Source organism: Tauraco erythrolophus, chromosome 5 (assembly GCF_009769465.1).
Source record: "Tauraco erythrolophus isolate bTauEry1 chromosome 5, bTauEry1.pri, whole genome shotgun sequence".
Lineage (NCBI taxonomy): Eukaryota > Metazoa > Chordata > Aves > Musophagiformes > Musophagidae > Tauraco > Tauraco erythrolophus.
This window is the reverse complement of record NC_141469.1, coordinates 72102271-72115995: the sequence shown is the minus strand read 5'-3', so window position 1 is coordinate 72115995 and position 13725 is coordinate 72102271. Positions and strand designations below refer to the sequence as shown.

General features: G+C 40.3%; 1 protein-coding gene across 2 annotated transcripts in view; it reads right to left on the bottom strand.

Moving 5' to 3' along the window:
* Nucleotides 1-13725, bottom strand: part of TNKS (tankyrase) — a 151865-nt gene that overhangs the window by 13494 nt on the left and 124646 nt on the right. The window contains exons 13-20 of one of the 2 annotated variants that reach the window (XM_086612603.1): nucleotides 12337-12416; nucleotides 11169-11314; nucleotides 9985-10150; nucleotides 6468-6687; nucleotides 6086-6195; nucleotides 3312-3500; nucleotides 1687-1969; nucleotides 967-1049 (exon numbers count right to left, since the gene is read on the bottom strand). In XM_086612603.1, the coding sequence (XP_086468729.1) occupies nucleotides 967-1049; nucleotides 1687-1969; nucleotides 3312-3500; nucleotides 6086-6195; nucleotides 6468-6687; nucleotides 9985-10150; nucleotides 11169-11314; nucleotides 12337-12416 (1277 nt within the window). The remainder of the gene's footprint in view (nucleotides 1-966; nucleotides 1050-1686; nucleotides 1970-3311; nucleotides 3501-6085; nucleotides 6196-6467; nucleotides 6688-9984; nucleotides 10151-11168; nucleotides 11315-12336; nucleotides 12417-13725) is intronic. The other variant, XM_086612604.1, reaches the window with a different exon arrangement.

Genomic DNA, 13725 nt, shown 5'->3' with positions numbered 1-13725 from the left:
GATACCTCCTGTAACGTTTCATGGAAACAGCTGCAACTTTTTCTGTAAGCAACACACTAGATTTCAAGTGTTTGTTTCCTGATCCCTCATAAAAGATTAGCAGCAGAGGCCTGGGGGAAAAATAACCACCAAATCCATTCTTCTGCACTTGTACCTTTCACTTCCACAGCTGTGTCCATCTCACTTATGCAAACAAATGACCTATTTAACTGTAACATGTTAAATTTGAGAAACAGTACATAAGAAGCATCTACAAATACATTAGAGGTACTTCTACTCCAAAAAGTAATGTAGGCTTGAGAAACAGTTACATTATTTGTATTCTTTTCAAACATTGTGAATTATTGAAAAATCTGCACTTTTTTTCCCCCATCTCTCAATTCCAGTTGAAACTTGTTAGCCCTACAAAACCCAGTTAATGCTATAGTCCTAACCTACTAGAAAATGTAGTTTCTACATTCTCTAGTGTGACTACACCCTGGTAAACTAGATTTTTATTTCAGCTTGTAGTTGGACTGGAGGGTTTCCCAGATCTAACCAGAGTGTCACATGCAGTACTATGGGTGGTGAAAGGCTTGTTTGGATATCAAGACTGCTGAAGGACAAGTGCAGATAATGACATTCCAGCCTAACTTTGTTGTAACCATCACGTTCAAAGTTCACAAGGTCCAATGTAACTACCAGAATACAAGCCGAACTGGCAGTCATCATGTATGCATAAGAAAGTGAAACACACTGGATATCTGAACCAAACAACAACAAAATACATTTTCACAGGTTTCCCAACTTCACCATAAAGTATTTGGTAACTCATTTGCAGTTTTCTTGCATGTGCTTGTTTTTCTATAGATGTGAAGTTGGGTTTCTTTGTTTCCCTTTTGCAATTAGGGAATGAAAATGTCACTCAAGTTTATTAGATTATTCTATCTTTTAAACATATGAACAGAGGTGGAGTTTGCCACTTACCTGTTCTGTCTCAAAGATGTCCCGAAGGTGTTCAAGACCCAGGCTTTTTAGAAACTGGGTAATGTTCATGTCAAGACCAGAAACTGTAATAGAAGAAACAAGTCATATCTTATGCACCTGAATTTAAATAAATGAATAAATAAAATAAATTATCTCAAAATTCCAAACTCTGATGCTTTTTACAATTTGTCTATGCCTATAACAAACAATCCACTCCCACTGTGTGAAAGCTCAGTGCAAAGCTCATTACTGTTCTCTCCTCAGAATCAACTATTAAAAAGCACAAATGATCTGTGCCAAATACAGGCTTATACTGCAAAGAGAAGGAAAGGAAGAGTGGGTGTATTTTTGCTATGTAATCACCTAAATGCTGACATAAAGCACGCGTTCCAGATACTAATTAAAGAGTCTGAAAAGCCTTAGCAAAATTCCCCAGCCATCACAATCATAATTCTCAAAGTCATTCTCATTGGATTTTCTGCATAAAATCAACAACAAACATCTGGGCACCTAATCAGATCTCTCTTTTTAGTCAGACCTAATCACTGATAGCAAACATAGAAGAACAGCCAACAATGCTCCTGGTAAAGCACATGAAAACAGGGCAAGCATCAGACACTTTACAATGCAGATAGCAGTTCAAGCTGTACAATATTTAATGGCTAGTCAGAAATTCTTCTCAGATAAAGCGAGGCCTATTGTGATACTAAACTATTGTACTTCTGTAATGTAATGCAAAGTAAACTTGTCCAGCAGCAAATTCACCTTCTCCTTCCTTCCTTTCAGTTCCTGCTGCTCCATCACCAGCATTTGATGCCCCTCCTACAGCTAGTTCTGCCAGTGGTCCAGTGAGGTTATCTATACTGCTGGCAGCAGAGAGACAGGACGGCGTAGATGCTGGTGAGATCAGGGAGGCACTAACAACAGTAGCTTGAGGCTTAAAGCATGTAGGCAAAGCTTCTGGAGGCATCGCGTCTATCAGTAAAGCTCGGATATCATCAGCCTGAAAAAACAGAAAGAACATTCAATGTGAGGTTCCATTATCATAAGTCACTGATCTCTGGAAAGAATTTTTCTTTGAATTTGTTTGAATTGATTGCCCTGTTCCCCCACTAAAAAGAAAACTGCCGACTTTTGTAACACAGGCATTCATGGTTGCAAGAACATTCTGATTCACTGCTCAGACACAGGTGAATCGGGTTCTTCCCATTTCTAAAGGTATGTAAGACGGTACATCTAATTTCCTTTCTGGAAGAATGACTTTATAGGTGTTACAGCCAGGAAGTGCAATGCAACAACTTTATCTGAAATCCTTCACAATCTAGGCCAGGCAATGCCACCTCGTAATTTCTCTATCAGGCTTAACTTCTGGTCAAGTACTTTGAACTGGATGAAGGCTCCAACAGAATGACTCTACCACTGCCTTTGCTATAATCACATCTTACAGTGTTAAAATAGAAGAAAAAAAGACAGGAGCTACAGGGGTAGTATGAACGTAACTAACACCTAGATTTTGCCTTTGTTGACTAAATTAAGCAAGACCCTCATCTTCAAGAATTTCCTCCTTGCATGTTCTTGTAGAACATGATTAAGACATCCCTATCTTCTCCTAAAGAAATAAAATAGTTTTCATATCTTTCATCACAAAGCAAGTTTTCCAGAGCTCAGATTATTCTAGAGGATATTTCTTGAACTCTCCACAAATCAAGCAATGGTCTTAAAAAATATACCATAACCAGACACAGCACCTTATTTGGTTGCATTATCTATTCCATCAAAACTGTTTAACCCGGGACATACATGTTCCTGTAATCTTATCAGGCTTTTTAATCAGTCACCACTAATGAGAAATTTTCAGATGCCAGTTTTAGAGAAAGTTTGATAACCACTTGCAAATCTTAGAATGTTGTTTTGGAGTCAGTCAAAAAAGAACCAAGGTAATATGCAGGCACTGAGCATAAGCATTCTCTAAATGATCCCATTCCTCTAAAGGCTCATCTGATTCTCCTCCTAGGTTCAAAGAAGTAATCACCAACACTACACTGATTGACCATCACTGGGGACATTTCAGATAGGTTTATTTCTGGCAATGAGAAGATTGATCCCAGAAGTGAATCCTTAAGCACAAGCAAACCTTAAAATCACAAGCCACATTAAGATCTCAGCCACAGGAAAAAGCCATGGGTAAAAAGTCACAAACAGGCACCCTGGAGATGCTCATCTCCCCCTACCTCAGCACAGCGAAAGCTGAGGACCGCTGATGCCATGGAGCCATAGAAAACCATTTAACATGCAGAGCAAATCCTCCAGAGCAGTCTGTGGCTGGCAGGCCAACATGAACTTACTGTTGCCAGGTCTAGTGGTGTCTGACCCTCTTGATTCTTCATGGTTGGATCTGCTCCATGAGCTAACAAAAGAGCACAGAGCTGTGTCCTTCCTTTTTGTGCAGCTTCATGCAATGGTGTGAATGCCCATTTATCTGTTGCATTTACGCATGTATTGTATTTGATCAACAGTGCTGCTATATCCACATGCTGGAAAAGACAAGAATATCTCCATCAACCTGATACTGGTAAAACACATATTTTCTTTTTTGTACTGGAGGCAATGGTGTTCAAAGACCCCTGTAATATCTCTTTCCTTTCTTTAACTCACTTCTCTGCCTCCCGTGGCTATGTAGCAGTGCTATTATACACTATACTGTAGCTCCACAGTCATTACATCTGTACCTGCGCGCTACCAGATCATCCACCAGCACACGTGTAATTTGGATCAGGCACAATTCTGCCAAATCACACAAAGCACCAAGTAGCACGAAGTTTGTGCCAGCTGCAGGAGCAGACAAAATACCATTTTTATGTCGGATGAAGTAAGAGTTAACTGTCAGAAGTATTTGTAGACAAATTTGAACTGGCAACACAAATTTACAGGGATGCAACATTTGTGATACTTTTGTATCTGTGATATTTGTGATACAATACTAGAAGCTCTGAAGACCATGTGCTCTACTGCTGAGTAACCACTTAAGTGTCTGTACATAGAAATCTTAGTTGTTTTCTGTCTTACAATTTCTTGCAAGACTTTGAATCCATCCATACAGCACAAATTTGTTCTTTTTCCACTCATACTTTATGAGAGAACTGTAACTGATAAAACACATTACGAGTGTTATAAGGGACAACTGCTTTACATGGGCTATAAAAGTAATGATCTTGCAACCCACGCTTCCATCAATATCCCATCCTTGAAGTCTCCCAAGTTAAAATAAGAGAATAAAATGGCAAACAAAAATTTTTGGCTGCCTCTGATCAGTAAAATTACTTGCACGATACAGCCAGGAAATAAAAAAGCAGGTAGTCAAAAGGAGTATCTAGGAGCATGAAACACTGGAACTGTAAGCAGAAGCGCAAAGACTTGCCAATGGATTTCATTTTTCTTCTTAATGGCAATTAAGTGACTCTCAGCAGCTCTCGTAAAAGGGCTTGCTCTTTGAACAAGTGTGGTTTGAAACGATGGCTGACTTTATTCTTCCTCTCTTCCAAACTTTTAAAGTTTGGAAGACTTTATTGCTTAATATTATAAGATATTATTGCTTATAAGCAGCTGTTAATTGTGGATGAGGTGAGAAAGAAATCCCTTGCAAATAATGTACAGAGTCCGTGCTTGAAAACCTCCCAGCAGCGTGCTTACAGTCAGACAGAGGACATGAAGCTCAAGAAGTAGTGTTTGTGATGGTCTCATGATAGGTCAAAGAAGTCCTATGACTTTTCTGCCACATGAAAAGCAGCATGAAGCACTATTTTGAGAGGAAAAGGTTGAGCCTGTGAAACCTGCCAGCTATAAACTTGTGAAACCAGTACTCATCTCCTCTCTACCCATCATCACAGAAATCTGAATGGGATGATGACAGCTCAGAGAGAAGTGCGGGGCACCACAGGAAAGGTATATAGCGACTCTTAACTAAATAAGCTGATGGAGAAGCACCAAAGACTGCCTCATTAACTTCTCCTAGAGAAAGCAAGGCGACCAGATTAGATTGGCATTATGATTTTTAGAAGTGATAATCAGCTTGAACCAATCTCTAACACTTCCCTGTGCCAGTAAGGAATGTTTTGCCTTCGCATAAAATGTTTCCCATGCTTCGAAAGACAGAACAATCTTTGCAACAGAATGTATCTCTAGATCTAAGCAAGGTCCTGGGAATTTAATGCTTATGGCAGATGCTGATGAACAATATTGCTTGGCATTAGCACCTGGTATTGTAAGAAGAATTCCATGTTGTATTTCTAAACCTTCAGCAGGGTTTGGAGCTTTTTGCTCTTTAGGACATTGGGATCCCAGACTGACACAGAGAACCAATGCAAACGATGCAGGCTGTTTCATTGATACGTTCTCCTTAAAAACAAGGTGAACAATGTACTTATTTATAGCTTATTTAGTGAGGGGACTCTGTACAATTATTTGCAAGGGATTTCTTTCTCACCTCATCCACAATTAACAGCTGCTTATAAGCAATCTATCAGGCATCTGTGCAACTGGTATGCACACAGATGCTTCCTCCTATATGGAAGGAGGGCCTGCCTTATCCAAAATGGTTTGAATCAGCCACTGCAGCCGCACTTCAGTAGACAGCTTGCGCAGGAAGATGTCCATACTACAAGCTCCATGGCCCTTCAACACTTTAGCAATAGCTACCCACCAGAGAACACCTGTAACAGACCTCCACTTCCCTGTCCCCACCCAAACACAATCCCCTGGTATTGTTCTCTTCCTTCCATTTCAGTCTTTCAGTGACAATTTGAGGTCTTTCCTGTTTCAATAGCCACCTGAAATTTAACAGTGCTCAATGCTATGCATCTGCTTGCTTGCACAAAAGCTGTGTTCTAGTGATCTTTCCAAACGGCAGCCTTTAACTGCTACAGCACACCTAAATTTGTGTCTTATTTAGATCTGCAGGACTGGAAACAGAACTCACAACAGTGACTTAGCCCAACAAGTATTTCATGCCATCAAAACCTGAACTTTGTTCACAGCAAGACAGCTGCAAAATAACTGGCTTTGGATATGACTTTAAGGAGTTCCTTGTTGGTCTACTCATGGCAAGAGTGCTTGCACCTACCCCATAGGATGCTGCGTTGTGTAGGGGGATTAATCCTCCTTTGTCCTGGGCATTAACATCAGCACCATGCTCAAGAAGATATTCAGCTACTTCCAGATTGTTGTAACCAGCTGTAGAAAAGGCACAGGAAAAAAAAATTGGGTATTAGGAGACCTCAACTAAAGAAAAATTATTATATAGAAAAGCTAAAGCAATTTTTTGACTGCAAAACCTCCTCTTTTCCTAGTCACTGCATTACCTCCTGAAATACAGCTGTCAGTTTACAACTCTCTGTACAGGACAATCCTCTGTGAAACTCTTATTATACCAGTCCTGGTTTTGGCGATTAACTTCTGTAGCCCTGTCAAACATATAAGCCTTCAAAATTTGGCGAGTCACCCACCTGCAAGATGTAGCGGTGTTGAATTTCTTCCCTGTGTGTCTCTGCAATTGATGTTTTCTTGAGTACATAGCTTCTGCACTCGTGCCAGGCACCCCTTCTTGGCAGCATCTAGCAAGGCAGCGTCTCCTCGCAGTAAGTCCTGGATATCTGTGTCTCCTTCTTTCACCAAATCTAGAGGAGTGTTTCCATCTCGATTCTTTTTTGTTGGATCAGCTCCATGCTGCAAAGAGCAAAGTGGAACACTGCTGTCACAACCACGAGCAGAGCAGAGCAGTGCACGTGTGTCACTACTTTGTGGCACAAGATAGGAGGCAAGGGATTTTGCCGACCTGCCACCATGAAGTAACGACTGTATAGATTAGGAGGCACATGACAATAAATGCAGGAGGCTGAGGCCTAAAGCACCAGTCTGCAACACAGTTGTGTGAATCTCAACTCCACAGGCAAGAACAGCAGCCCTCTGTGAGAGCTGCCACTGCCCTACTTGCAACTGAAGCAGGTTCAGGACCGTATCCTGCATATAGCTATACCCTACTGTCACAGCAGGTGCTAAAGAAAAATCAACTGCAAATTCCTTGCTGGCCAATCCTTTCCTATTCCTGCAAACTGGCTGGCAGAGATGTTTCCCCAGCACACCTTTCTGAGCTAGTGACGCCAGGCCCCGAGTTTCACTAAATGCTACCCTGCTATTGAAAGGTACTTGTTTCAGAAGGGAACTAGAAAAATACTAATTTCTACAATTTCCAAAAGATAACAGCACCTTCTTAAACAGTTTACAGGTCCTGGAAAGTACTGAAGAGAATATTTTGGTGGGAAAGTGGATTTGGATAATTGCTGGAGTATATCTGTGCTGGTAAAACATGCCGATCACCCAGTGAGAAGAACACAGTACTGGAGCACAGAATGAGGAGGGAACACACGTCTACACACATGTGCAGGCTTTGACTGAGACAGAGTTAATTTTCGTCATAGTAGCTAGCATGGGACTATGTTTTGGACTTGTGCTGAAAACTGTGTTGGTAATACAGGGGTGGTTTAGTTACTGCTGAGTGGTTGCGCAGAGTCAAGGCCTTTCCTGCTTCTCACCCCACCCCACCAGTGAGGAGGCTGGGGGTGCACAAGAAGTTGGAAGGGGACACAGCTGGGACAGCTGACCAAAGGAATATTCCATATCATATGACGTCATGCTCAGCATATAAAATTGGGGGAAGGAGGAGGAAGGAGGTGACGTTCAGAGCGATGGCATTCGTCTTCCTGAGTACCCATTAGGCGTGATGGAGCCCTCCTTTCCTGGAGGTGCTGAACACCTGCCTGCCGATGGGAAGCAGTGAATAAATTCCTTATTTTGCCTTGCTTGTGCGCACAGCTTTTGCTTTAGTTATTCAACCGTCTTTATCTCAATCCATGAGTTTTCTCACTTTTACCCTTCCAATTCTCTCCCCCATCCCACTGGGGGGGAATGAGGGAGCGGCTGTGTGGGGCTTAGTAGCCAGCTGGTGCTAAACCATAACAAGACAGCACAGGGCGAGAGTCATGTCCACATACGACTTTGTGCAAGGACAGCTCCCTCCCTGTTCACTTTCAGCAGCAGTGGGGAAAAAAACGAAGGTAGATAAGGCAGAGGCAGCTACTAGCACTATAGTTCTCTGTCTGGTCCCTTCAGAATAATCAAACACAGTGGTCCAGTCTCTGCCAGCAAATTTACTCTGCCATTTCTCACTGGGGATGCTGGAAAAGCTGTGTTAGTGTGAGCCACCGAGAATCAGCTAGGGATAGGGAAAACAGAAGGAATTAACTGCCTTGCATTTGGAAGCACTACAGCAATGCTCAGGGTGTAAAGGGCAAACAGCAAGGGACAGAAAGGGGCAGAGTAATGATTATGCAGAACCAGTTCCACATTTGTGGTCCTTTTGGGAAGAGAGCCTTCTTTTCACAAAGCATTTTAAACTGCAATGACTTCTGCAAGATACCATCTTAGATCCCTTAATTTAAAACTCATCAAAATTGGAACTATTCAAAGACTCTCCAGAATAAATATCTAAATGAAGAGACAGTGTCCTCTGAGACCTCTTCAGAGGCACAGAAAGAAATGAAGGCGGTGATTTTAAAGAAAGGTGATGAAAAGAGAAAGTCTCTCCAAAATGCCTGTAAATTTTTGTTTCCTTCTTCAAGCAGACTAGGACAGAAAGAGCGCAAGTCAGGAGGAGTTAAGCTCAACAGCCACAGCTCAGCAGAACTGACAGCACTGCCAGCTGGCATAAGAGACACAGGAGGAGAAGCCCTGAGCAAACTGCAGCATGAGAACATATTCATGGACACCCAGAGCCTTTACAAAACTCTGTCACCTTAAGGGCATATGCCACTACTGTGCAAGAGTGATTTCAGAAAGAAAGATTTCAGTGCTTTTCTATTTCCTGTCATACATCCAATTCAGGATCCTCTGAACACAAAAAATGGCTATATTCCTAGTGGAATGATCAGAAAACTCCAGAGACCTCTGATGCTTATAAAGTAACCCTGCGCTTGAGAGACTGTGAATGCTCCTATAGCTTGAGCTAACATCTGTATTCAGATGTTTACTACCAGGGCTATCGTTGTGCTTTCTTTCACAGACATCTCTGAGTATCTTCTGTTTCTACTGCAGAAGTGTTTCAAACTGATGTGCTAGTTCCTCTGAATGCTTTTTTTGGTAATCAAGTTAAATAATTAATGAAATAGGAGGGAAATAGCGGGGCTTTGCAGCAGCAAATGAAAAGGGAAATGGATGGGGAAGAGCCTCATCATTTTAAGGCTATCAGTATTCTGACTCCCTCCTATTTTAAATGCTGTGCTTCAGAAGGACACAAAGTAGGCAAGGCTAAAACAGGAAACAAGACTGGCAAGAAATTCTACTCTAGCACCTGCTTCTACCTCCCTACAGCAGGATATGACCTTATGTTAAGAAGTCTCTTAAACTCATGTTTCTCACTGGAAACATGCTGGCATTACCTCATGCTTTTTACAGGTTCTTCCACTGATTATAATGAATATTTATTCCAAAGTATATTAATATGCATTTCCTCCAGGAGCTTGATAAACTACACATTAACATAACAGTTTTAAACTTCTCACATGCCAGACACCATTTAGGACCCACCTTCAGTTGTTGCTCTGTAACACACTCGTGTTAAGTATTTACAAAGGTTTACTTATCTGCAGCAATGGTTCCAGAAAGGGACGAACAGGTTAAGGTGGCTTTTTTTGTATTTTTACACAAATTCAGCTGCTTTTTCAAGTTTGAGAGTCTTGTCCTACTTGGCTAATAGTATTAATACACATACTGGAAAAATTAACTGTACTGATGATCCTTTGTAAGTGAATTGACATTACACAAGAAACTGACAGCTGTAAGATGAAAAGAGATTCAAAGACACCAAAAAGAACTCACTGAATGAAATTAACTTTGCATTAATTAATTTATCTTCAGCAAAAATAAGCATATATACATTCAAAGACATCTGAGAACTCCAGCACATACTTTTAAAAGTAGCTTGCAGATTTCATATTTTCCTTTTGCTGCCGCTTCATGTAGAGGCGTGAATTTCCACAGGTCCGCCACGTTGACAGAAGCACCATGCCTCACTAAGAGTTCAGCCACTTCGTAGTGTCCATAAGAACAGGCATTGTGCAGGGGTACTAAGCCACTAATCGAAGAGAAAGTATTAATAGCTACAGAAAATAAAACCCAATACGCAATCATTCAAAGTTCCGCTAGATAAAACTCCCACTTCCACCAGACATTATCACTATCTTTCAATCTTTCAAATTTTCATGGCTTTATTTCTTTGCTATTAAAAGATCAATTAAAACTTCCATTAGACTCCTTTGGTTCTCATCCACGAGACTTTTAAATATTTAGCAAGCACCTATGTTACTACTTCCACAAGCAAATAACTTCAGTGCTGTTAACAACAGTCAAAAAATAAATTTCAAGAATCACTGATGTTCTGACTTCGAATATTTGAGTGGAAAATTCAGAAAAGGTATAACACTATACAATGGGTTTGAAGTAGAGTTATTAGTAAGCACTGCACACCTGATAGACACAGAAAGATATCCAAACATTTATTTCAGGGAGAGCTTGAAAATTCAGTATTGGAAATGTTTTAGCATTGGAAATGAATTATCCTCCAGCCTGAATCAATATATTGGAGTCAGAGATCAAACATAATCATGTTATTCTACATGATCGTTTTGCAAATAATGCAAAAACTTGTAAACGGTTTGTATCATTTAACTGAATATTAACTGAATAAATAACTAACTTAATAATAAAAGCTAACTAACAAAATTAGAAAAATGACCAGAGATAACTCTGGTATTTTACCCCATGCAATTCAAAACTAATTTTAGATCACCTAAAATAACTTAAAGGCTGCTTTAAAGCACAACGAAGTCTCCAAAATGGGCAAAACGGGGAAGAGTAGGATCATGTATTACAGTGCCAGATATGTACTTGACAATGACTTTGCCAGAAAGCTAATAATGGTCTATAAATCTCCCTACAGTGATGTCAGGAACAATGCAGAACAAGAAGGAAAAGAAGAAAATTTTCAAGAGAAAAACATGATGGTTAATAAAATCTGAAGCAGAATGAATAGAAGGGGGTAGAAGTCTCACACTAACAGAAAACAGCAGAGTATATTATGGAATGAAACATACCCTTTATCTTTGGCATGCACATCTGCCCCGTGGTGCAACAGATACTCCACCACTGATACGCGGTTATATCCTGCAGCAAAGTGCAGTGGCGTTGAATGACGGCCTTCCAAATCTCTACAATTCACATTCTGAGGGCTGCAAAGTTGCTGCAAAGACAAAAGAAGAAACCAAAATCTAGTACAGCACTAAAACAAACAAAAAATCCCCCACAAACCAAGCAAAACCTAGTAAAACAACCAAACAAAAAAGCCAAAACAACATCCCGAAACTACCACCCCCAAACGTCCCAACACAAAATTTGATCCATTTATTATTATATACAAATTTTTAGAAGTTCGGCTTCAGGAAGTTTCTTTCCACTAGGCAAAGTTAAAAAACTAGCTGCTCTATAGTTATGGCTGAAAGTACTTCTGTAACAAAAAAGTTAAATGATGGAAGCAGTATGAAGACATTCCTCATGTATTAGAAAGGGTGAGCCTCTAAACCACCAAGTACCAGGGGCAAGGCCATGTAACCTTCTCCAGATATGTTACCATTTCCAGCTTATGTTGTCTTCAGAAATCTAGAAATACTGAGCTTGGCAGTCAAAAGTTACTGCTGATGCACAAAACTGCTGCTGTTTGAATATTAATACGTATCACGTTGAAGTTCAAGGTGAGAGTGCATGCAGAACAGTCTATCTGCAGGCTATTTTGCCCACAGACCAAGTATGAAAGACAAGATCACATCTTCCTGTGATGTTGGGATTCCATGGCCTGATCCTTCACCTTCAGATTAAGGATGGCTTAAAATGTGAAGTCTGCTACCTGTTAACACTTTTGTTGGCTTGCCTTCTGATTGAATCATGTACCTGAGGCTTGCTTCTACTAAACTGTGATTCTGAGGATCACAAGGTCCACTTCAAAGAATTACAGTTGCATCTGCAACATTGCACCAGAGTTCATTGAAGATGTGACTACGTGAAGGACTGGGAGAGTGAGCAAGCAAAAACTCAAGAGAAACACCTCAGCACATCTTAATGTACTACTTCCTAGAGAAAAAACCTGAAGATGTTTGCCTTCCCATTTTTTATGATTTACCATCCACTGGGCACTACTTCCACAGAGGCTTCCACAAGCCTTGCACAGCAATACAAAGTGGAAAATTAACATGAATTACTCAAACCTACCTTCACAGTTTCCAAGTCTCCAGCTTTGGATGCTTCTAACAACCGATAATCCACATCAGATGTACGCACAGGTGTACTTTCTACATAGGGAAAAAGATGGTTTAGGATTACTTAGGATCATTAAGTTATATTAACTTGTGCTCAACATATTTTCCAAACCGTGAAAAAAAAAGTCTGTTGTCATTTGTAAAAATGCAGCTGGAGTTGAGATGTTCAAATTCATATTGCCTAAACAGCTGAATAAGGCCTTAGTTTCAGTGTAAACCAGTCAGCTTTAGACTCTAGAGCTGACATTATTCTGCCAAATGGAATTTCAATGCTTTGCTAATCCTGCGTATGGTAAAAATGACCATTTCTGCATTTAAGAAATCTACATGCTCAGTGGGACAGATTTAAAGTTCTGCTGGAGATCAAAAGCACCCTTCTCAACAATTTCAGCAAACTGCATGAGGCTCTGGTGCACAGTCAGGGTTAAACGTGCTCAATTCAGCAGCTGAATCACAGCCTTTGCACTCTGCACTTGTGATTTGTCTCATACTGTTAAGATTTCAGCTCACTCCTTCATCTTAAGTTATTTGCCTTCCCCTGCTCTCCCCAACACCACCACCATCTCAGCGTTCTAAGGCAGGGAGAGAATAAACGAGGCTGTCTTATACTGGATCCAAAACTCCGTTCCTTAGCAATTCTTCATCTCTTCTCTGGACTCCTGTCCTTGTCTTCACAAGATAGCCAAGACTCTGACTTTAGTGAGGGTAGAAAAGGAAATCAATCAGAAACACAAATCTAATTTCTACAGGAAGGAGAAATTTCAATTCCAATAGATCAGAACTTGAGTACCAAAAGGCTGCACTGAGTAAAGAAACAAAACAAACTTTACTCTTGAAGAAAAGCAAAACTAGCAGCATTTTCTAACAAACTTTTGAAAAAATTAACAAGCGTACTTTCTAAGCTTTCTTACATTACGTAGCAATACTCCTACCAACCGCAACCTAAACCACAAGCAGCTAGAGTAAAGTGGTATCCACTGGTCACTATGCCATCAGAAAGCTGTTTTCATGGTTGTTGTCTCACAGTTGGGAAGTACCTCAGCAATCAAGTGAGGGAAAAAAAAAATCCAATACTATATGGAAAATATTTTAAGCTGTGAACTCAAGAGTCAGGTAACAATCTTTGTCAAAACAATTCCAACATTTAAGAAAAATATTTTTTTAACCCAATCTTACAAAAATAAACATGCAGTAATATTTGGTAAATAACTTCAGCATTCAGTTATTAGCTTTGAAATATAGAGAACAAAGTGTCAACTATCCTGCACTACATGCATTTTTTCAGCTTGCAGTCTTGAACACCTTCGGGGATGCAAGAGAAAGCTGCTACCTCTCCAATGAA